Source organism: Cnephaeus nilssonii (genome assembly GCF_951640355.1).
Source record: "Cnephaeus nilssonii genome assembly, chromosome: 15".
Lineage (NCBI taxonomy): Eukaryota > Metazoa > Chordata > Mammalia > Chiroptera > Vespertilionidae > Cnephaeus > Cnephaeus nilssonii.
This window is the reverse complement of record NC_137086.1, coordinates 815,516-836,737: the sequence shown is the minus strand read 5'-3', so window position 1 is coordinate 836,737 and position 21,222 is coordinate 815,516. Positions and strand designations below refer to the sequence as shown.

Sequence of the window (21,222 nt, the reverse complement as noted above, 5' to 3'; positions counted from 1 at the left end):
GGGGAGGGCCGGAGGTCCTGGGATACAGGACAGCAATGAGCCGCACGCCCCGGAAGGCACAGGGCGGCGTCCCTGCTGCCTGTGTGTGTGATAGCAGCCAGGACATGCCTGTCAGGACCCTGCTAACCTCTACGCACACGCGCTGGGGGTTCGTGTCCGGGGACCTTTCACCGGGTGCCCGTCCAAGCGTCTGTGACACGCCTCCTTAATCCTCCTTTCTCGGTCATCGCCAGCAGCTGGTGCTCAGGTCTGTCTTCAGGGGTCGCCCGCTTCTCCTTCCCTGGGACGTGGGCCCGAGGAAAGCCTTCTGGGTTTGCGAGAAGTTCCTAGCATGTTTTCTTCACTTGTCCAGTGAGCCAGGACGCGTGTCAGCATTCCGTAACCCTTAGACATCGTCACCCTCTACCTCACCTTTCCGGGGGCTTCGGAATATGACTGGAGGTGTCTCCCCTGTTTGTGTGTGGCTCCAGGGTGCCGCTCCTAGAACCGCGGGCTGCCCTTCTGCCTTCATAGTCCTGCGTGCGCCGCCCCCTTTATCCCCACGCCCTGGTTTAAAAAGACTTCCCTTCAGGGCAAGAGAGTGAGTTTCTGAACGGTCTTTCTGCCCCGATTCTGTCTCTTTTCTTAGCTTTTACCTGCGTCATTGGTTGATGGGCGCAGCGTCCCGGGACCCACGCTGACGCCCGTTCTTCCTCCGTCGTCGAGTCAGGAGCTTCTCCAGGAGGCCCTTCCTTTCTCCTTTGTCCCTTTGAGGAAGGTCACTTCCCGTGCTGTGGTCTGAGACGGCCTGGGGCGGGATGGAAACATGCTCTGTACTTGTGTATAAGGAGCCGTTGTGTTAAGCAGTGAAGACTAAGCTTGAGCTAGTTTATCACGTAAGTGCCCTTCCCCCGCGTGGAGTGGATGGTTTGCGGGTCTGTGGCCCTGACAGCCATGTGCTCCAGCCTCCGTGCGACATTCCGCGTCCACCTCCCTCCAGCCCTTCTCTGGTCCCGGTGTGGGGAGTGGACGGAGCAGCAGTAGGCCCTGCACGGCCCGAGCAGCTCCTGCGTGCAGCGCTCTGCGCCCCTCACTCTGCCTAGGAAGGGCAGCGCATTGAGGAGGTGAGTGACCTCGAACTCCCGCCCTGTCCGGCCCAGCCACACCCGTGCGGCCTCGCTTACCTCTGTCCTGGCTTACGGATAGGGCTGTCACTGCCGCTGTCTGAGTTTACCCATCGCTTTGACGAGTGTGAAAAATCAGGTCTCGGCGTCAGGTGGTGGTGGGCTTTGTACATTCAGTACATTCTTTCGGAACTTCTTCTACATGGATGAAGGTTTTTTGAAAAACCTCTAGTTTTTCTTCCTGAAAACTTTACGAGAAGAATGCCTCAGGGTGGAAGCAAGAGGAGGGCAGGAGGGAGGGCGAGGCTGACACCACGGTCGCCGGGAGTCTGCACAGGGCGGCGACAGGAGCGGCCCCCGGGAGACGGCGCGCACCCTGTGGAGTGTGCACAGGGCGGCGACAGGAGCGGCCCCGGGAGACGGCGCGCACCCTGTGGAGTGTGCACAGGGCGGCGACAGGGAGCGGCCCCCGGGAGACAGCGCGCACCCTGTGGAGTGTGCACAGGGCGGCGACAGGGAGCGGCCCCCGGGAGACGGCGCGCACCCTGTGGAGTGTGCACAGGGCGGCGACAGGGAGCGGCCCCCGGGAGACGGCGCGCACCCTGTGGAGTGTGCACAGGGCGGCGACAGGAGCGGCCCCCGGGAGACGGCCGCGCACCCTGTGGAGTGTGCACAGGGCGGCGACAGGAGCGGCCCTGGGAGACGGCGCACACCCTGTGGAGTGTGCACAGGGCGGCGACAGGAGTGGCCCCCGGGAGACAGCGCACACCCTGTGGAGTGTGCACAGGGCGGCGACAGGGAGCGGCCCCCGGGAGACGGCGCGCACCCTGTGGAGTGTGCACAGGGCGGCGACAGGAGCGGCCCCCGGGAGACGGCGCGCACCCTGTGGAGTGTGCACAGGGCGGCGACAGGAGCGGCCCCCGGGAGACGGCGCGCACCCTGTGGAGTGTGCACAGGGCGGCGACAGGAGCGGCCCCCGGGGAGACGGCGCGCACCCTGTGGAGTGTGCACAGGGCGGCGACAGGAGCGGCCCCCGGGGAGACGGCGCGCACCCTGTGGAGTGTGCACAGGGCGGCGACAGGAGTGGCCCCCGGGAGACGGCGCGCACCCTGTGGAGTGTGCACAGGGCGGCGACAGGAGTGGCCCCCGGGAGACGGCGCGCACCCTGTGGAGTGTGCACAGGGCGGCGACAGGAGCGGCCCCCGGGAGACGGCGCACACCCTGCAGACAGGCACACCCTCATCGTTGCCGATGTCCCCCCCCGGGGGGCCAGGCCTCTGAGCCCGGGAACATGCTGTCACTCAGGGAAGTCACACTGTGGATATGACATCTGCCCCTCCCATGTCCACTTTGGACCTGTTAGGTCTGCATGGCACTCTGACTCCCACATTCAGGTCCTTCTCACAGGTCTCGGTGGCATCTTGGAAAAAAAGCGTCCTATGTAATAAAGAGCTAATATGCTAATTAGAACCATCAGCGCGTTGATTTGCTCCCGCCCCAGGAGTTCTGTTTTGGAGAGACGTCCGGACGACTTTCGGACGAAGCCGGGGCTGCGAGGGCCGAGCCCGTTGCACAGATTTCGTGCATTGGGCCTCTAGAGTTTCAGATAACGTTTAATGGACTATGTTTAAAAACTATGGCTTTACTACCTTCATTTCCTGTTTTTCTTTTTTCTTTCTGATTTTGTATAATCGTTTCAGTGACCCTTTGACATAGGAATAGTCTGTCCGGTTTACAGATGAGGTCGCGGAGGCTCAGAGAGGCTAAGCTACTTGCCTGGGGCCACACAGCTTCTAAGTGGCAAAGCAGAGATACATATCTGTGCCCGATACTTCCTGCCTTCCTGGCCATGAACCTTGAGCAGACCTCCTCGAGTTGTGGTGTCATATTAGCATTTCCGCTTTTTCTGAATTGGAAATGGTTCACACCATTGCTTCTGTCTGTTGTGTGCGGTCTGTCTGTTATGTGTGAGCATCTGTTGTATTTGCCTGTCACACGGGTTGTGTGTGTGTCTGTCATGTGTATCTGTTGCATGTGTTTTGTGTGTGCCTGTCTTATCTATTTATGTGTCACACGTGTCTGTCATGTATGCTGTGTGCATACCTGTATGTGGTGTGTGTCGTGTGTCTGTCACATGTGTGTTATGTGTGTTGCGTATGTCGTGTGTCTGTGGTGTGTGTGGTGTCTGTCTGTGTGTGGTGTGGGTGCACATGTGGTGGCTGGCTGTACCCATGGCGCCTCTTGGGCAGCAGGGGGCGCCAGCGTCCTCTCTGTGCCTCTCACTCTGGTCCTTCCCACTGCCCTCCCTCCGCTCGTTGGCTGTGCCCTTGGCTGATCCGTTAGCCAAGCTTCCTTGCTCTTCCCAGGCATTTCTCTAAGTATTGTCACGGACTCGAAGACCTTGCTGGGAAGCACGTGGCAGAATAAGGCTCACTGCGGGCCTCTCGCTGACGTGACACGGGCATGGGCGTGCCTGCCTCGTGGTGTGGGTGCCCGTTCCCTAACCCCACGCCCAGGCCCCCGGGGCCTGCTCAGCCCCCATGTGGCGGCAGCACGCTGGACCCCCAGGCGGTGGGTGAGCCGCGGCTGCCTGGCCATGTGCCTCCGCTCCCTGGGGTTCAGATCGGTCGGTGGCTGTGAGCACATGCTGATGAGGAGCCAGTACCCTCGGGCCTGTGTGGGACAGCGAAGCCGGGCCCAGGGTGACGTGCGGGCCTTCACCAAGACCTCCGCCCTGAGGGGTGAAGGAGAGAGGATGGCCGCGTGCCGTCGCCAGGAAGCTGTGGGGGATGCTCTGAGCCCACTAGCTCAGCTGCCACCTTCACGCTCTCCGATTGCAGGTCCCCTGGGGGGAGGTCTGACCCGGTTCCTGAGACGCCCTGGAGCTCCCAAAGCAGGGCTCAGAGCACAGCAGTTCTCACACAGGCCTCTCTTGACGCCAAGAGAGAGAATGGGAGATAAATGACGGAGATTCCTTTGGCAAATGGAGGCCTGAGCGGCAGGGGGAGAGCTGGAATCCATGGAGACTGCCCCCGGTCTGCGGACGACAGAAGGGAGCCCCGGCTGCAGCACAGCCCGCTGTCGGAGGCCCACGCTGCGTGTGGGTGAACCCCCTCCGTGTGTTCTGCAGATACGGAGGGTGGGGCAGGTGCGCTAGGGAAGAGGAGGGTTTTCTTACGAGCCGGGTGCCAGGAAGTTGCGCCTTGAAAAGGAGAAGTTGGGAAATGATGGCAAGAGAACCTCGGGGTCCTCAGGAGGCGGCGTGCCGTGCCGCTCAGCCAGCGTGCCAGACCCTCGCCTGGCCTTCCCTGCCCTCCCACACCACGTAAATGTGTTTTGAAATAAAAATGTTTTGTGTTCCATTTTAGCACTTAAATATCTGTGGGCTCTCGTTTTTCTGGGACTCACAAATGAGGTGGACGGACTCTTCACTGGAATCGCTGCGCTAAGCAGAGGGCGGCGGCGGATGGTCTCCCTGGAGATGGGAGCCCAGAGGGACTGCGCGGAGGGCGTGTGCTGTGTGTGCTGTGCGTGTGGGGTGTGTGTGCTGTGTGTGAAGGGTGTGTGCTGTGCGTGTGTGCTGTGTGTGTTGTGCGTGTGGAGGGTGTGTGCTGTGCGTGTGGAGGGTGTGTGCTGTGCATGTGGAGGGTGTGTGCTGTGCGTGTGGGGGGTGTGTGCTGTGTGTGTGGAGGGTGTGTGCTGTGCGTGTGGAGGGTGTGTGCTGTGCGTGTGGGGGGTGTGTGCTGTGTGTGAAGGGTGTGTGCTGTGCGTGTGTGCTGTGTGTGCTGTGCGTGTGGAGGGTGTGTGCTGTGCGTATGGAGGGTGTGCTGTGTGTGTGGAGGGTGTGTGCTGTGTGTGAAGGGTGTGTGCTGTGCGTGTGGAGGGTGTGTGCTGTGCGTGTGGAGGGTGTGTGCTGTGCGTATGGAGGGTGTGCTGTGTGTGTGGAGGGTGTGTGCTGTGTGTGAAGGGTGTGTGCTGTGCGTGTGGAGGGTGTGTGCTGTGCGTATGGAGGGTGTGCTGTGTGTGTGGAGGGTGTGTGTTGTGTGTGAAGGGTGTGTGCTGTGCGTGTGGAGGGTGTGTGCTGTGTGTGTGGAGGGTGCATGCTGTATGTGTTTTTTATATCCATTCATCCATCGATGGACACTTAGGATGTGTCTGTTGTAAATAATGCTGCTGTGAGCGTGGGAGTGCAGCAGATTATCTACAGTCTTTAGACCCAGATATTCCGTTGCTCGTGCATCCCGAGTACTGGCCTCATCGCTCTGGGCACAGAGGCCCAGGACTGTCTTTGTGAGCACACTGCGCCAGGACTCGCTGCGTTCCCAGGCGCTCAGACGTGTGTATCTGCCCAGGCCCCTCCTGAGTGTGGACTCCTAGCAGGGCCCAGGGGCCCCGTGTTGCAGATCTGTGTGGCTTTGGGATTTGAATAGCGGAGGGAGAATTCTGATTGCCAGGGGTCTGCCTGAGCACTGCTGAATCCGCGCGCTCCTGACTTGGGAGACGAGGGCTTGCCCGTGAGAGCGGAGACAACAAGGGACACCTGCATTGTTCTTCTAGTCATGGGGTTCCAGAGGATAGACTTCTTTGGATCCCATCTGCACCATTTCTCTGTCCTCATTGACTTTCTGTGGCACCTCTGAATTTAGTATCATCTGGAAATTTAATTAATGTGCTGTTTACTGCTCCTTCCAGATCACTAATGAAGATGTTAAATAAGACCTGGTCCCCAGGGCTCCCCAATGGACCTCCTCACAGCTTAACGCTCTGTCCTCTATCTGTGCCCTGGGTTCCTGTCCTCCTTCCAGGTTTCCAGCCCCGAGGGGGTGCTTGGACAAAGCCCAGTTTGAGTTCATTTTTCCAGGAAGACTAGAAAGCCCTGCGCCGAGTTCTTCCCGCACCCCCGATGTGTGACTGGCTGTGCTCTCCCCGGCCAGGGATTTGCTCCCGCCCCAGGCCCAGAGCTCTGTTTTGGAGAGGCAGAGAGGGAGCACTTAGCTCCGCTCTTGAGGCCAGGACCCTGGCCCGCGGTGCTCCCTGCCTGCGGCGCTGTGCCTCGCCGCCTCTGTCTTTGTTGGCTTGCGTCGCCTGAAAAACACCACAGGTCGGAGTGATGCAGAGATGGGGTGTCGGCAGCACTGGTATCTCTGCGCCCCTCTCCTTGGTGTGTAGACAGCCGTCTTCTCCCCGTGTCCTCACGTGGTCTTCCCTCTGTCCTAATCTCTCCTTCCGAGGACACAGAGCCTCTCCCAAGTGACCCCGTTTAACTTGATCACCTCTTTAAAGGGCTCACATCCTGAGGTGCTGGGGTTAGGACTTCCACCCGTGGATTTGGGGGGCACAGTTGAGCATATGAACTGTGGATTCTTTGACTTGTTCACTCATGCCCGTGGTTTGGGGAGGGGTTCCCTCTGAATTAGGTCGCCAGGCCAACCCGGCCATCGCAGTGCACTCCCGGGTTCCACGACGTGGCCGCGTGAAGGCGGTGAGGGCCCTGGCCCGCAGCTGGCGCACGCTCTGCTTCTGCGTTTTCACTCCAGGTGAGACCTCGCCCGCCTGCCATCTGCTTGCGGAGGCCTGAGGTGCTCCCGAGACTGTGGAGCAGGCGTCCTCAAACCACGGCCCGCGGGCCACATGCGGGTGTTCTCGCTGTTTTGTTTTTTCACTTCAAAATAAGGTATGTGCAGTGTGCATAGGAATGTGTTCATAGTTTTTTTTAAACTATAGTCCGGCCCTCCAACGGTCTGAGGGACAGTGAACTGGCCCCCCGTTTAAAAAGTTTGAGGACCCCTGCGTGGAGTGTAGCCGGGGAGGCGTGGCCAGAGGGCGTGGCCAGGGGACGCTCCCTGATTGGGAGATGGACTGGGCGTGACGGGCGTGGCCTGGAGGGCGTGGCCGAAGCCTGTGCCCAGGAGACCAGCCTCTGACCTGTGCCTGCTCTCCCAGTGACTGACAGGGTGGCGGTGCTGGGCTCCAGGATGAAAACACACCCTGCGGGGCAGGGGTGAGGGGGGTGCCCAGGGCGAGGAGCCAGCGCAGCACAGGGGCAGGCGCCTGCGAGCGGTGCGGTGGCCGAGCAGCGCGGCCGTGACCACGCTGGGCCCGGGGTCCTCCCAACGCGCAGGACTTGGCAGGCGGAGGGCATGTCCCTGTCTTTTAGGGCTGAGTGGACGGGTCGGAGTGATGCATCCAAGCCCCAGAGCAGGGGAATTTCGGCATCAGACCTGTATTCTCAGAAGATCACGAGGGACCGGGAGGAGACGGAGGAGAGGGGGCAGGCGCGCCCAGCACGGGACACGGAGGGCACGGGAGGCCTGCTCACCTGCTGCCTGTCGTGTCACTCGCCCACGCCGTGGTCCTGGGACTCGCCAGCCCTGAGACTGAGGCCTGTCTTTAAAAGGCGCTCTGGAAATGAGAGAAACCTCCCACGTGCCGGTAAACACAAGCTCAGGGAGGCAAAGGGGGCCTTAAAAATAAAAAATAATAAAGGGACAGGCACATGGAGAATAGAGGTAAAACATGTGGCAAAATGGTTCCGCAATTAAGAATTCTAGAAGTCTCCCATAGAATTGGCGCTGGCTTAACTCATCCTGTGACCCTGTACAGGAAGGGAGGCTGAGTGGCAGCTGGTATTACCGGCAGCCGGAATCAATCTCGTGCCCCCGCGTTCGGAGGGAGCTTCCCACACTCGGCCCGGGATGAATTTTTCAGCAGAGGAAGGTGAAATGTCAGGAAGGCTGTAGATCATGCCGGCGCAGGGTCCTTGGGAAATGAGAACAATGAGGGGCTGACGGAGCCGCGGGCTGTGAAATACGGCTGGCGCGTCCCCCGGCTGGCAGGCAGCCCGGCGCTCCGCTCCCGGGGACCGAGCAGAGGACAGATTGGTCAGTGACCCAGGCCCGCAGTGTGGGGACAGCCTGCGCTGTTGCTGTGGCTGTTGGGGGCGGGCGTGGGAGGGGCTGATTGAGGCCCCAGGTGAGGTTGGGGGTCAGGCTCGCCCCGCTCCCCACTCCCACAGGGAGCCCTTTCCCCCTTTCTTTTCTGCCCACGCTCCTGCCTGGGCCTCCATTTCTCACCTCAACGATTAGCATTTGACTCCTACAACTAATTTTCTTCTTTTTTAAAAAAATATATCTTTATTGATTTCGGAGAGGAAGGGAGAAGGAAAGAGAGATAGAAACACCAATGATGAGAGAAAATCACTGATTGGCTGCCTCCTGCACGTCCTCCACTGGGATCAAGCCCACAACCCAGGCATGTGCCCCGACCATCGAATCCAGGACCCTTCAGTCTGCAGGCTGACACTCTATCCACTGAGCCAAACCAGCTAGGGCTACAACGAATTTTCTTAAAGCAGAGCTCCAGGCTCCCCGCTCCGCGTCTAGGCAGCCGGCACTGCTCCCCGAGGCTGCGTGGCGAAGCCCTGACGCTCACCGTCTCTGAGGCTTTGAGCAATCCCGGACCCTCCGTGAGCCTCGGTTGTATCTGCGAACCTGGGAGGGTCATGATGGGATGAGGTGACGTTAATGCTCTTAACGCGTGCATGCTGGCCCTGTGTCCTTCACCCTCACCTGCTGCTACCCCAACACCCTGGGCCCCTTTTACACCCCACACTCCGCTGGAATCCTGCCGCCTTCCTGGCTGACCTCTGCCTTAGCCATGCTTCCTCCAGATCTCTGCCTGTCACAGTCAGTCTATCACCCGCCTCGTCGTCACCGTCATCGCTGACCCTCTTCTCCCCCCTCCAGCATGTACGAGACTCTGGGGGGGGAGGGGGATGGGGGAAGTGCTACTCTTCTCTGTAATTGCAGGCCGGTCACTCAGCCTCCCTGGGTCGCTGGGTCCCCAACTGGGTGGGTAGGTAATGTATTCATTGCCTTTCTTACCAATTCGTGGTGAAGCTGAGATGGGCGTGTGCATCAGAAGGGCTGCCCTAGAAAACACCGGCTACTCCATTAAACTTGAAATCGGATACACAAGGAGTAGCTTTTAGTGTGAGTAGGTTCTGTTCAGAATATTTCTGTTTTCCAATCTGGCAGCCCTAGTCAGAGGGCACGCCCAGGATATGGCTTTGATGCCGCCCACTGTAGAGGGAGCTGGTCTGCGGGGCCCGCTCCTGCCGACTGGCCGAGGCAGGGACAGCAGCTGTCACCGGGAGGAACTTCCTTCGCCCGGGCACCGGGACGGAGCTGAGAACCAGGGAAGTTCTTCCCACATGCCCGTATGCCCAGATCCCACGCCGGCCTGTCCCCTCCCGCTCAGCCAGTGCCACCTCCCGGGAGGCCTCTCGGGGCTCGGCTGGCGCTTCTCTCATCGGCACATTTAATTGGGCCTCTTACCGCCTGTCACTCGGACTGGGACTGGGCGGTCAGCTTGCCTGTCGGTCCTCTCCCAGGAGGGCCTGATGGTGCATCAGAGCTCAGTGCTGTGTCTCCAGTGACAGACAGGGGACCGGGCGGGTGGTCCTTAGGAGCACGGCCTGATGGGGGTTTTCTTCTCCAGCAAAATCGATTCCACGCCCAGCCACCTGATCAGTGTGCAGACTGCCCCCCTGCTCAGACGTGGTTGCTGGGAGGTGGGTGAAAGCTCATGCGTACTGGTCAGCGCCCCTGAGACCTCCGCTCCACACCGCAGGGCAGACGAGAGGGGACGAGGGCCTCAGCTCCTGTTGTGGAGGGGTGAAGGCCGAGCTGGGGGGCTGCCCGGAGAGAACTCGGGAGGTCAGGAGACTCTTCAGAGTCCTGCCTGTCAGCCCAGAGGGGACGCCCCCCTGGAGCAGCTGGGTCTCGGTCCCTTGCTGGAGGGACCGCAGGCACTGGTGACCCTCTCAGCCGGTGCTGCTGGGGCCCCGTGTCTGCCGGGGACTGTGCAGGCCCGTGTTTCTGCAAACGCCCGTGGTGCCTGCTCTCACACGTTACTGATGGCGACGGGGAAACGCAAGCGGTAGGACCCCGTCTGGCCGTCCTGCGCCTCGGTCCTGCTGAACGAAGTGAATGGGAGGAGGAGAAAGACATGGGACCGAATCCAGGTCCTCGACCTCATGGGCTTTGTGTGTAGTTCACCCCAAAACCCACATGGTGTATAATTAGTTTCTGAAAACCCTTTTAAAATGGGAAAACAAATCATTTCCAGAACCTGAAACTGCTGCAGGGTGCTGAGGGCCATGCAGTGCCTCGTGCCTTTGTCGCCACGTTGCTTCCGTGTGGCATTGGTGACACTGAAGAATTTCGGAACGGGGTCTCCGCACGAATTCTCCATTTGATGTTGAAAGAAGAATCAATGAAGAGTCTTGCTTTCCCATCTCAGTTATAGCAGACACCTGACTGTGGACAGGGCCTGACCGTCGGTGGACTGGCACCGGACAGGCTTTACAGAGATTCCCCAGACTGTGTAAGTCACTGCTGAAAACCCATAGAAACCGCAGCCCGATCATTCGTCCAAAGACTGTCAGCTGTGTGGGGAGGCGTTACTAGAAGATATGGAATCAGTCATCTGCGCACACCCTCCCCTCGGGTCTTAATCAGCCCTTCCCCCTGCCTCCCTCCCCGCCCCCCAGAGTCACAGCGACAGCACATTAGTGTGGTTTGGGAAATTCTCTATTGTTTTTGAAAATGAGGTTAACTGGAGAGAGAATAATACGGGGCCGAGGAGGAGGCAGGCCTGTGTCCTTCCTGGTCTCAGACAGGAGCTGTGGAAGGTGGGAGAGGCCCTTGGACCCGCACAGACGGGGCCTGATTGCGCTGACGCGTGCTTGGCGGTGCTGGGCTGCCGGCCAGCCGTCCGCTGGTGTTTCTGGTCGTCCTCTGAGTGCAGGCATCTTCCACGCCCGCTTTACCCATCAGAACACGCAGGTTCAGAGAGTGCATGTGCTCAGGGACCCGGTGATGTGCCAGAATCAAGTTTTCAAAACAAATCTGCTTTTCTCCTCTAGCGATGTCCCCTAATGTATGGAAAACTAGGCTGATATGTTTACTTGAAAAAAACCAGATGCTTTGGGGGGAAAGAATCATAAAAATTTAATACTGCACCAAAACCTAATAGATAAAAACAACTTTAGGCATTGTGTGCCCATGAGAGCTGTCAGATCCGAACACAAGCGTGCCCTGTGGATTTTTTATGTTCTGTGTGATATAATGCAAGCCTGCTCTAAGTTCAGGTTAACTTATTATTTATAAATTATCCGCACGTAAAGCCTTTGAGGAGGCACTGGTGTTCCTCCTCTTCCCGACAAAGGAGGAAGGGAGGTTTCCATGCTCTCCTGGACGCTCCGGAAGTCTCCGGAAGTCTCCGGAAGCCACCGCAGCAAACGCCCACTGGCTGCGGCCCCCGTCGGTGACCCTGCAGTGCTGCCTCTGCCCTCCGCTCTGGCTGAGAGTGCTCCCCACCCCGCAGCGCCTCGTCCGCTCTCCCAGAGCAGTGGTCTGTGCCTCACACCCACCTCGTGGGCCCCGGCGCGCAGAGGGCGGCTGCAGGTCCCTTGTCCCCAGGGAAGCGGTGCTGAGGACAGCGGGTGCCAGTGGGAAGGACCCCCGGAGCTGCCCTGACGGCTGGTGCTGCGGCCACGGCCCCGGTCCGGGAGGGAGCAGGCGCCCGGGACGTGCGCTGAGCTCCCCAGCCTCCGGGCCGCTCCTTGCTCCCACCTCTCCTTCCAGACTCACCTCCTGGTAAAGGTACTAGAAGAGAAGGGAGGGGTGAGCCATGCCTTTAACCTTCACCCTGGGGTCCCGTCTCTGCCGCTTGGTCGCTGTCCTTCCTGTGCACTCGGGGACAGGACAGTGCCCTGGTCAGAGGCAGAGCTGCACGGCGGGAAGTATGCAGCTCACCAAGCCTTCATTCTAAGCCACGAAGCCCTTTCTGCAAGTCAGTTTGGGATGATGGGCTTAGGATAATTAACCTCCATTAGTCAGTCCAGCGTGATTACTGAGCTTGCATAGGACCCTGCACTTTGAGAACAAGCAGGAGCCATGGGTGCTCGTCCTGCCCGTTCCTGATGGAGCTGTGCCTCTGTCCTGCCGGTCAGACCCTGAGACGGACTCAGAGCGCCCGCTGGGTCATGTGACCGAAGGACTAGCCAGCAGAGGGCGCAGCTTCGCCGGGTTCTGTCTCACGTGTGCGCACGGCCTGAGGGGACACTTGGAAGTCAAGTCATGGGCATCCTCTGTGATGTTGGGGGTGCTCATCACCTTTCGAGTAGCCTTCCTATATTTGGGAGAAAGTCCTGGCCTTAGTCCCATTTTCCATGAGGGAAACAAGAAATCAAGTCTCCAGTTTCCTAGGGACCCAGCAGGTGACCTAGGCTCTGCGGGTCAGAGGTGGCCCCATGAGAGGGCGGGGGCTCCCACTGTTGGCCGTGTGGGCGCCTTGCCGCCCTCAGCATTGGGGTGGGGAGGGTCACGGGGGCAGTGTGGGTCACCTCCAGTGGGGGCGAGTTCCTGGCCCCTAGAGGCCCACCTGATCCCCCCGAACTCAAATGTGGGTGGGAAGACGGACACGCGCCTGCTATCCCCGGGATGACCCCGTGGCAGGTGGTCTGAGGAAGGGGCCAGTCCCGCACTGAGCTCCCCGGGCCCCGCCTCTTGGACAAGGCGCAGCCTCTGTGCAGCCCCCCGCCCCCTCAGTGGCTGTCCCGGTTGTCACTGGGCATTTGCCACGGCACGGGCCTCCCCAAGGACCAGCTTCCTCACCCAGGCAGCCCAGGAGGAGTCTCCACAGGAGGCCCGAGAGCAAGGAAGAGAACGCTAAGGCCAGGGAGGGACGCGGGGCCTGACCACGCCCAGGCCTCATCAGAGGGGAGGCCTTCCCTCCTAGAGACCGACTAGCTCAGCAGACAGCACGGGCTCAGACCTCATTTTCACGGTGAGCGCGGTGAAAGGAGACCCTGGTAGAAATGCCGGCGGAGGAGTTCCGTGTTGATGTTGGTTTGTGCCGACCTCTAAGCAGCGCTCTGTCTGACTCAGGAGGGGCCCTGTGCTTCTCCAGCCCAGCGTCAGGCCAGGGGCCCTGGAGACGCAGCCGCTGAGTCAGGAGTCAGCTTTGCGGTGGGCCAGGGGTGTTCAGTGGTGGGAGGGGACCCCTCCCTCGCTGGGGGGTCTCCTTCGCAGGGTTTTCTCGTTCCTCCCACCTGGAGACTCAGCCACGGTGCAGAGCGGGAGCCCTGGTAGGAAGTCCTCGTGGGTCTGAGGTCGCAGCTGGCGGTCCCTCCCCCGAGCTCGGTGGTCCCGGGAAGTCCCCTTGGCAGGCGCTCACCTCCTGGCTCCCCACCTGCATTCAGAGTGAGAGGCTCCCACATGGGCTCCTGATCTGTTTTTATTCCCTGGCGTTCCTGGTGGGACGGGACACCTGCCGTGATGGGTTCGGATTTCAAAGGCTGCTCCATTCCTCGCCCTGTAACCTTAACTTATCCCACCGCCTCCTGTCATCACCCTGAGCTTACCTTTGATCACCTTTTAATGGGAAGAAGGAGCTTTGAATGCTCAAAGCCAGAAACACCTGTTTTGTTTTCAAGCTAACCCAGTCCAGGTGTGTCCCCGCGTGCGCACTGGCCCTGGCGAGTCTGGGGTAGTTACCAGTCACTCGGTGACCAGCCGGCCCTGCTGGTGGGAGAAGTGCGCTCTCAGATGGCAGCGGGCAGGAGGGTCCTGCTCCCAGTGCCATCCTGGCCGCGCCTGCTGAGCCCTGGGTGACGCCAACATGCCTTCGGAAACAGTGTTTTGAGGTTAACTTCATCTCCCGCGAGCGCACAGCGGTAGGCCTGACGGACAGAGCCAGGGAAGCCAGTGGAACCTGACATTGGCCAGACTGAATTCTGTCCCACGCCCAGCCATCCATAGAACAGCAATATCTGGTCCAGACCCGAGATTTTCAAACCTTTCTTTTTTAAAGGCACAGACCCATTTTCCCATGTTCAGGGAGTGGCTGAGACCATGGGCTGCCGATCTGGACGAGAGGGGGCTGCGTGCAGTCTCACCCGCGGCCCTCTGCCCGCAGCGGGTGCGGGGAGGGCGGGAGGTTGCTGGGATGCTGTCTGGGAGTCACTGCCCGCCGTGAAAGGCCTGGCCCGTGGGGGCTGAAAACGGTGCTGCAGGGAGTGCACGAGCCAGTGAGGGCTTGCCTGGGGCTACTTGGCATCGAAACCACACCCCCTTCTCAGGGCCCAGGACAAGCGCAAACCACAGCCAGCCCGCTAAAGCTGCCCCGCCCCCCGTGGGTCGATAAAGTTTTATTGGCACACAGCCACACTCCTTTACGGAGCATCGTGGCTGCTTTCAGGCTCAAGGAGAGCTGAGTAGCTGCGACAGGGACCGGACGGCCCACAGAGTCAAAACGGCCGTGTGGCCCTTCGGGAGCTCGGCTGTCCTGGCCAGAAAGGGGGGGGCTGGTGGCCTGAGCACGGCTGGGCTGGGGTCAGTCCCAGTGACTCAGCCCCCACAGCCCGCGAGGGCGGCAGGGACAGGGCTGGCAGAAGCAGTGAGTCTGCACCCTTCTTCTGTGGGGAAGATGCGGCTGCTGACTGAACACGCTTGCCGGGCGGGTCACAGTGCGTGTGCAGTGCGTGTGAGGGCCCCGCCTGTGGGGGAGGACGGGGAGGGGGAGGGCTCGCACCGCTCCAGGCTGTGGTCCCGGGCCTGCGTCCTGGTGCATCTGCCTCCAGCCCATGGCTCCCCTGCGGCCCACTCTGCCTGCCACCCACCCCTTTACCCTGTCACCACGTTCACAGAGCGTCCTCCCTGCCCTGTCACCAGCACATGCTGAGCTGGCGTCCCACCCTGACCTGATGCTGGGCCACAGGTTTTGCTGTTTACGAAGGATGTAAAAGGTGCCGTGATGTAAAAGGATGTAAAAAGATGGGAGGAGAGGGTGCGAGGAGGTACCGGGTGCAGCGCCCCCCCCCTCCCCTCCGGGGTCACCCCACACGTAAATGCCACCTGCCTAACGGCCTCATGCTGGTCACTGAAAGCGATCGTCTTAGTGGGTGCATTAGATAAAAGGGCTTTTAAAAGTATGACGTATCTTATTTTCTCTCCTATAACTTTGACCTCCAGCATAATGCATTCGCAGTAGCTGTCTCCTAGATCCTGTGGAAGGAGGTAGGTTATAAATTATAAACACTCTGTGCCCAGCAGAATCTGATACGGAGAAGGCGCTCGGGTGTGTAATGAACTGTGTACTATTCATGTAAGACGGCGCCCCATTTGCATCGGTGTGAATCCTAATTACAAATAAATTGAATTCTTGACCTCCAAATATCTGTGTGGCAGCGCAGGCTGTGACTGTCATTCCGCTCTGAGCTGGTCCCCCTGCTCCCCCCCCGCCCCCCCCCCCACCCCCCGCCCGCCCGCCCGGGGCGCTGGCGCTCAGACCTGGTGGAAGAGGTGCTCCCCATTGGAGACCAGACGCAGCGGAGGCCGCGGGAACTCGGGCTGCTCTGCCTCCTGGGCGGAGCCTGCGGTGGCTCCCAGAGGGAGAGGGCTCGCCCAGCTCCCCGCTGCCCCCACCAGAGCAGGAGGAGGTGGGGCGGTGCCCTGTGTCCTCGGGTTCAGAAGGAGCGAGCCCGCCTGTGCTTGCCACACCTGCGGCCTGGAGGCAGTGAGCCTGGTCGGTGGAGAGGACCAGTGACCCACGGTGACCCGGCCTGTCGCTGCCCTCTGAGGGGACGTCTGCTCTGAGCCCAGCACGCTGCCCTGCGTGTGGAGGACACCCGTCTCCTTCCCTGTCCATCTGCCCTCTGCCCCGTTTTGCCCCGTCCCCTTTGCTTCCTCCTGGGAGCCAGGGGCACCGGGCATTCAGTGCAGAGGCCCGGTGGTAAGCCCTGAGAAGACGGGGTGGAATACGTGGCCTTCAGGAGCAGTTCCTAGAGCAGCGTGGCCGTGGCTGATCGCTGCGGCCGTGTCTCGGGGAAAGGGTTTCCTCTTGACTGTGGCTTCGGTTCCTGGACACGACCCTACAGATGACACCCCTCTCTGCCCACCCCACACGTTGGTGGGAAGAAGTTTCATAAGGGTGTTTAAAAAAGGGCTTTGGCCCTGGCCGTTTTGGCTCAGAAGATAGAGTGTTGGCCTGTGGACCAAAGGGTCCCAGTTTCGATTCCGGTCAAGGGCACCTACCGTGGTTGTAGGCTCCTCCCCGGCCCAGGCCCCTGGTGGGGGTGTGCAGGAGGCAACCCATCTCACATCGATGCTTCTCTCTGACTTTTCCTCTCTCTTCCACTCTCCCTAAAAATCAACGGGAAAAAAACCCTCAGGTGAGGATTAACAACAAGAAAACCAGTGGTTTTGCGTCTCACCCTTGGGTGAGGTGTGCAGAGGGAGGGGAGGGCTTGTGGTCCCTCGGCCCCCTCTCTGGCGTCTGGGGCACATCAACCCCACCACCTCTGTCTGCACAAACAGAGAGGACATTCTGGGCTGAGGTCTTTGTTTCCAACTGGAGTTCAGGCGACAGCGAGGGTGGAGGAAGGGAGGGGCGGGGCTGACTGAGGAGGCCAGGCCCTGCCGTGGCCAGGGGCCTGCGGTGAGCACGGATGGAGTCCCGTCCCCTCGCCGAGACCAGTGGAGACGAGCAGGCAGCACGGTTGCCTGGGCAGGAAGCAGAGTGGGCGGGCGGTTAGACCCCGGAGGGCTGCGTGGTGCCCGGGCATGCCGGCTCCGAAAGGCTGCCTTCCAGTCGAATGGATAGTGGGAGTGGAGGCACTTGGACCGGCGCCGGCGCCCTGGCCGGACATGCGGACGGCACACAGCTCGGAGGGGCGCGCAGGCAGGGGTTGGGGCTCAGTTGAGGGGGGGCTGCTGTGGACACCCCGTCTGGCAACAGTGACAGGCCGAGGGGAACCTCGTTTTCAGGCCCCTCCCTGAGACCTTCAGAAGCTCAGGTCCCTGCCCGCGGGCTTTGAACAGGACCCGTCTGTCTGGGAGGCGAGTGGCGTGTCAGAGGAGTGTGCCTCTCGGAGCCGCGGGGCCTGGCCAGGTTTTGGGGCAGACCCCTTTCCGAGGCGTGAAGGGTCGTGACCCCGGCATCTGCACAGCTGGACTCCGGTCCAGTGGCTGCCGCCCCACCCTGGCTGACCGTCCACCAGCGGCACCTGCAGGAGGGACCGGGGAGCGGGGAGGGCGGCCGGCCCTGTTGCTAAGCAACCAGTTGCAGCCTGCATCCGTTCTTCCAAGCACCTCAGGATGGCCCGGCTTCTGTGTGTTATGATGTGTTCCTCCGTCTCTGAGGCCGGTTACTGACCGGATCCTGCCGGAGAGCAGGAGGGCTTCCAGCACCTGCAGGCCAGGGCCGAGGGCACCCCCAGCCGGGACCCTGGCGACCCACAGCCGTCGGTCTGCCCGGGCTAACTTTCAAAGGCCTGGATAATTTCTTTTATTTATTTTTAAATATATTTGTATTGATCTCAGAGAGGAAGGGAGAGGGAGAGAGAGAGAGAAACATCAATGATGAGAGAGAATCATAGATTGGCTGCCTCCTGCACGCCCCCTACTGGGGATGGAGCCCACAACCCAGGCATGGGCCCTGACCTAAATCGAACCCGGAACCCTTCAGTCCGCAGGCCAATGCTCTGTCCACTGAGCCATACCGGCTAGGGCCAGACTTAGATGATTTTAATCAAAATTTCTGAAACGGGTCAATGGCTCCCAAATGCCTTTCCGATTCAGAGCTTGCATGTGCTTGTCTGCGCTGGGGTGGGGTCTGTGCGGGAGAGGACCCAGCCGGTTAGAAGGGAGTGGGGAAAACGGCACCTCGTGCTCCAGAGGGACCTGGAGGACAGAGAGGAAGCAGCGCCTTACGCGCCTGCCTCCCCTGCCTGCCTCGCCGCCGCCCGCCCCCCAGGTTCCCTCATCCCGTCAAACCTGAGACAGGCTGGGAGGCATCACACGGGCAGGAGGGCGGCAGGGGTCCACTTCGGTCCCCTCGCTGTCCATAACTACGCAGACGCCCGTCCAGGGCGGCCACAGTGATTCCTGGAGAGAAGGAAGGGGAGGCGAGGCGTAGCCGTGACGGAGCAGAGGGGCCGGAGCCTCGGGAAGGGCACGAGTGAGCAGAGTCCGAGGAGCGGCCGCCTCCCTCCCCGAGCTCCAGGCTTAGGAAAGGAGAGCCTGGTTGACGGCCGGCCCAGAGCACGCGCCCGGTGTCCCTCCACCGCCGCAGCCACCACAGGGTGCCTGCCACGTGCCTGGTGGGTCTGGAGGCTGGAGCCCAGGACTGACCGAGACCCCTGCCCGCATGGAGCCTAGTTCAGCTGGAGCAGCTCAAGGTTCCTTCCCTCAGCAGCTCCCGCCCCCTGCACTGCAGCACCCAGCGAGGAGGCCTGGCCCCAGCTTGGTGAGGAGCCCCGTCTGGCTCCGCCCGCTCTCGCTGCTGTGTGTCCTTCTCTGTCAGCATTGGGGTCCTTGTCTGCACGTGAGATGGGTAACCAGGCACACCGCTCACCAAGACCGGGCTCAGCCCCTGAGGCTGCCTGTTGAGTCACCCGAGGCTTGACTCAGGCAGAGGCCTGGGCTGCTTGCCACTTCCGGCCAGCGGGTAGAGTGCACACGCTTTACCGCCCACCACACTCTACCGCTCACCACGCTCTACCGCTCACCACGCTCTACCGCCCACCACGCTCTACCGCCCACCACGCTCTACCGCCCACCACGCTCTACCATCAACCACCCACCACGCTCTACCGCCCACCACGCTCTACCATCAACCACCCACCACGCTCTACCGCCCACCACGCTCTACTGCCCACCACGCTCTACCATCAACCACCCACCACGCTCTACCGCCCACCACACTACCGCCCACCACGCTCTACCGCTCACCACACTCTACACTGCCCACCACGCTCTACACTGCCCACCACGCTCTACCATCAACCACCCACCACGTTCTACCGCCCACCACAATACCGCTCACCACGCTCTACCGCCCACCACACTCTTCTGCCCACCACGCTGTACCACCCACCATTGTCTACCACTCACCTCAGCCGTTGTCTTTTGTTGGGGCTTTGACCCCTCCCTTGGCCCTGTCTGCCCTTGACCCCAGAGTGTGACGAGAGCCCACCCGCTGCCCCCTCTCTGGGTGGGTCCCGGGCCCTCCTGGGGATGACGTGAAGTGGGAGGTGTGGGGGCTGCAGACTCCGGCCCGGGAGGACCGCCAGCTTGTGGAACTGACGGGCAGTAGAGGTCATGGCTTTCCAAGGTCAGGGTAGTGCTGGCTTGACGGTCCCCCGAGTCCCCTTCAGTGGACATTCATTGCCAGTCTTGTGCTCTAGAAACAAAGCTGTGTTTGGAGTCTGTCCTTGCACATCTTCTGGTCTGAGCTTTTCTTTCAGAAGAATCTCGGGGAGGGGTTCGGGGTCTCTGGGTATTTCGTGGGCCTGGTGTGCTCTCCCAGTGGCTGACGGCGGGGTCTCCCGCCCTCCAGCTCTACGTCGCCGCCTTCCCGCCCTCAGCCCCCTGGCCATCCGCTCACTCCCGCCACCTCTGCTCCTTCGTCCAGCTGCCCAGGCCCAGGGGAGCCACCCGGGGTGTTGCCTGCACCGTGGGGTCAGAGCTCCTGCCCGGAGGGACACGTCACCCTTACCACACTCTGGCTAACGAGTTCTGTGGCTCCCCCGGCCCCAAAGGCGCCGAGAGGAAGGAGAACCAATTCCTGTGAGCAGTGCTCATGGGAGAACATGACCCTGACCCTCCCCCCCCCCCCCCCCCCCCCCCCCGCCCAGGGGTGTAGAGGGCGCAGGCGGAGGCGTGCGGATGGGTGGCAGACCCCGCGGACAGCACGAGGAAGGGAGAGCCCGGCTGGCGCCGGAGGGAGGTGGCCGAGGCTGTTGCGGCTCATCCAGCCCCACCAGGGACAGCGGCGCCGCGGGAAGGAGCCTGGACCGCACCCTCATTCCCGTGCGTGGTTGCACCTCCCGTCTCAGCCCACTTAGCGTCGCCCGTGGAGGAGCCGTCGCTCCCCTTCTGTTGATGAGAAACACTCCCGGGTCCCAGAGCGACCACGTGGAGCTGGGACGCCCACTCAGGTCTGCCCAGCTCCGAAGGCTGTTTCCCCGTGTCAGTCCCACATGCCAGGCTGCTCACATGCCTGCTTATCGGCGGGGTCAGTGCGGCGGGAGGAGTGGCTGTGGGCCTGCTGCACCTCAGAGGGAGCTCCCCACCGCGTCCCCCCGCCTCCTTCCCAGCATCAGCAGGCCCCGCCCCCTCAGCCACCCTCTGAGGCTGAGCCCTGGAGGCGCCAGGTGAAAGGGCTGTAAATATGTAAAATGTTAGGGAGCCCCAGCTCACTTTTTCGCTTTGCCTTTGTTTCGTGGGGGGCCAGAGTTTCACACTAGTTGCCCCTGCATTTATAAAAGGTTGATGAGTCGAATGCATGGCTCAGTGGTTGGGCCTCGACCTATGAACCAGGAGGTCACGGTTTGATTCCTGGTCAGGGCACAGGCCCAGGTTGCGGGCTCGATCCCCAGTGTGGGGTGTGCAGGAGGCAGCTGATCAATGATTCTCTCTCATTGATGTTTCTCTCTCCCTTTCCCTTTCTCTCCGAAATCAACAAAAACATATTAAAAACGGTAAAAAAAAAAATAATAAAAAGGGTTGATGAGCAAATAGGTGTATTTACAGTGAGTCTTTTCCTTTTGCGTATTCAGAATCCACCTTGACCCTTACCCCACTTCCTGCATGTGAGCCATTGTAAGAAGTGAGGAGAGGGTAGAGAAGAGTCACAGTGAGTGGAGGGATTATTCCACAGCCCGCCCGCCGCCCGCACTCTCACCGCCGCCGGCACTGCTTAATAAGCGCACATCCTTGAGATGCCTCTCGGCAGGGCTGTTCTGTTTGGGTGGGTGAGGGGTGCTGAGCTCATTAGGGAGGCGACGGGATGAGCCTGTCTGTCAGTGGGAAGGGGGAGGCTCCTGGAAGTGGCTCCTTGCCCCCCCACGCCGAGAGCATTAATGGGCACCAGCTGGGCTTCCCTGCGCACTCCGTGGCCTGGCGGGCGGCAGAGTGCCTCGTGTGGGCTCCGGCACACACTTCAGTGCCCGTTCCCTAGGCAACGGCGCCACGCAGCCAGCTGGCTCTGCCCCCGAGCCCATCAAGGCGCACACCCGCCAGGCGCCGGTGCGCGCCCTCGGCCCACGGCC

General features: G+C 60.9%; 1 protein-coding gene across 6 annotated transcripts in view; it reads left to right on the top strand.

The window, feature by feature from the left end:
• The window catches only part of EIPR1 (EARP complex and GARP complex interacting protein 1), a gene marked incomplete at its 5' end in the record, with an annotated part of 56,290 nt that overhangs the window by 13,101 nt on the left and 21,967 nt on the right, over positions 1 to 21,222 (top strand). The window contains 2 exons of one of the 6 annotated variants that reach the window (XM_079792129.1): positions 629 to 875; positions 980 to 2,623. The exons of 2 other annotated variants lie outside the window; for them this stretch is intronic. In XM_079792129.1, coding sequence (XP_079648255.1) covers positions 1,365 to 2,384 — 1,020 coding nt within the window. In that variant the 3' untranslated portion in view covers positions 2,385 to 2,623. Of the gene's footprint in view, positions 1 to 628; positions 2,624 to 11,578; positions 11,771 to 21,222 lie in introns of those variants that run through there. 3 more of the 6 variants (XM_079792130.1, XM_079792128.1, XM_079792131.1) reach the window with 3 other exon arrangements.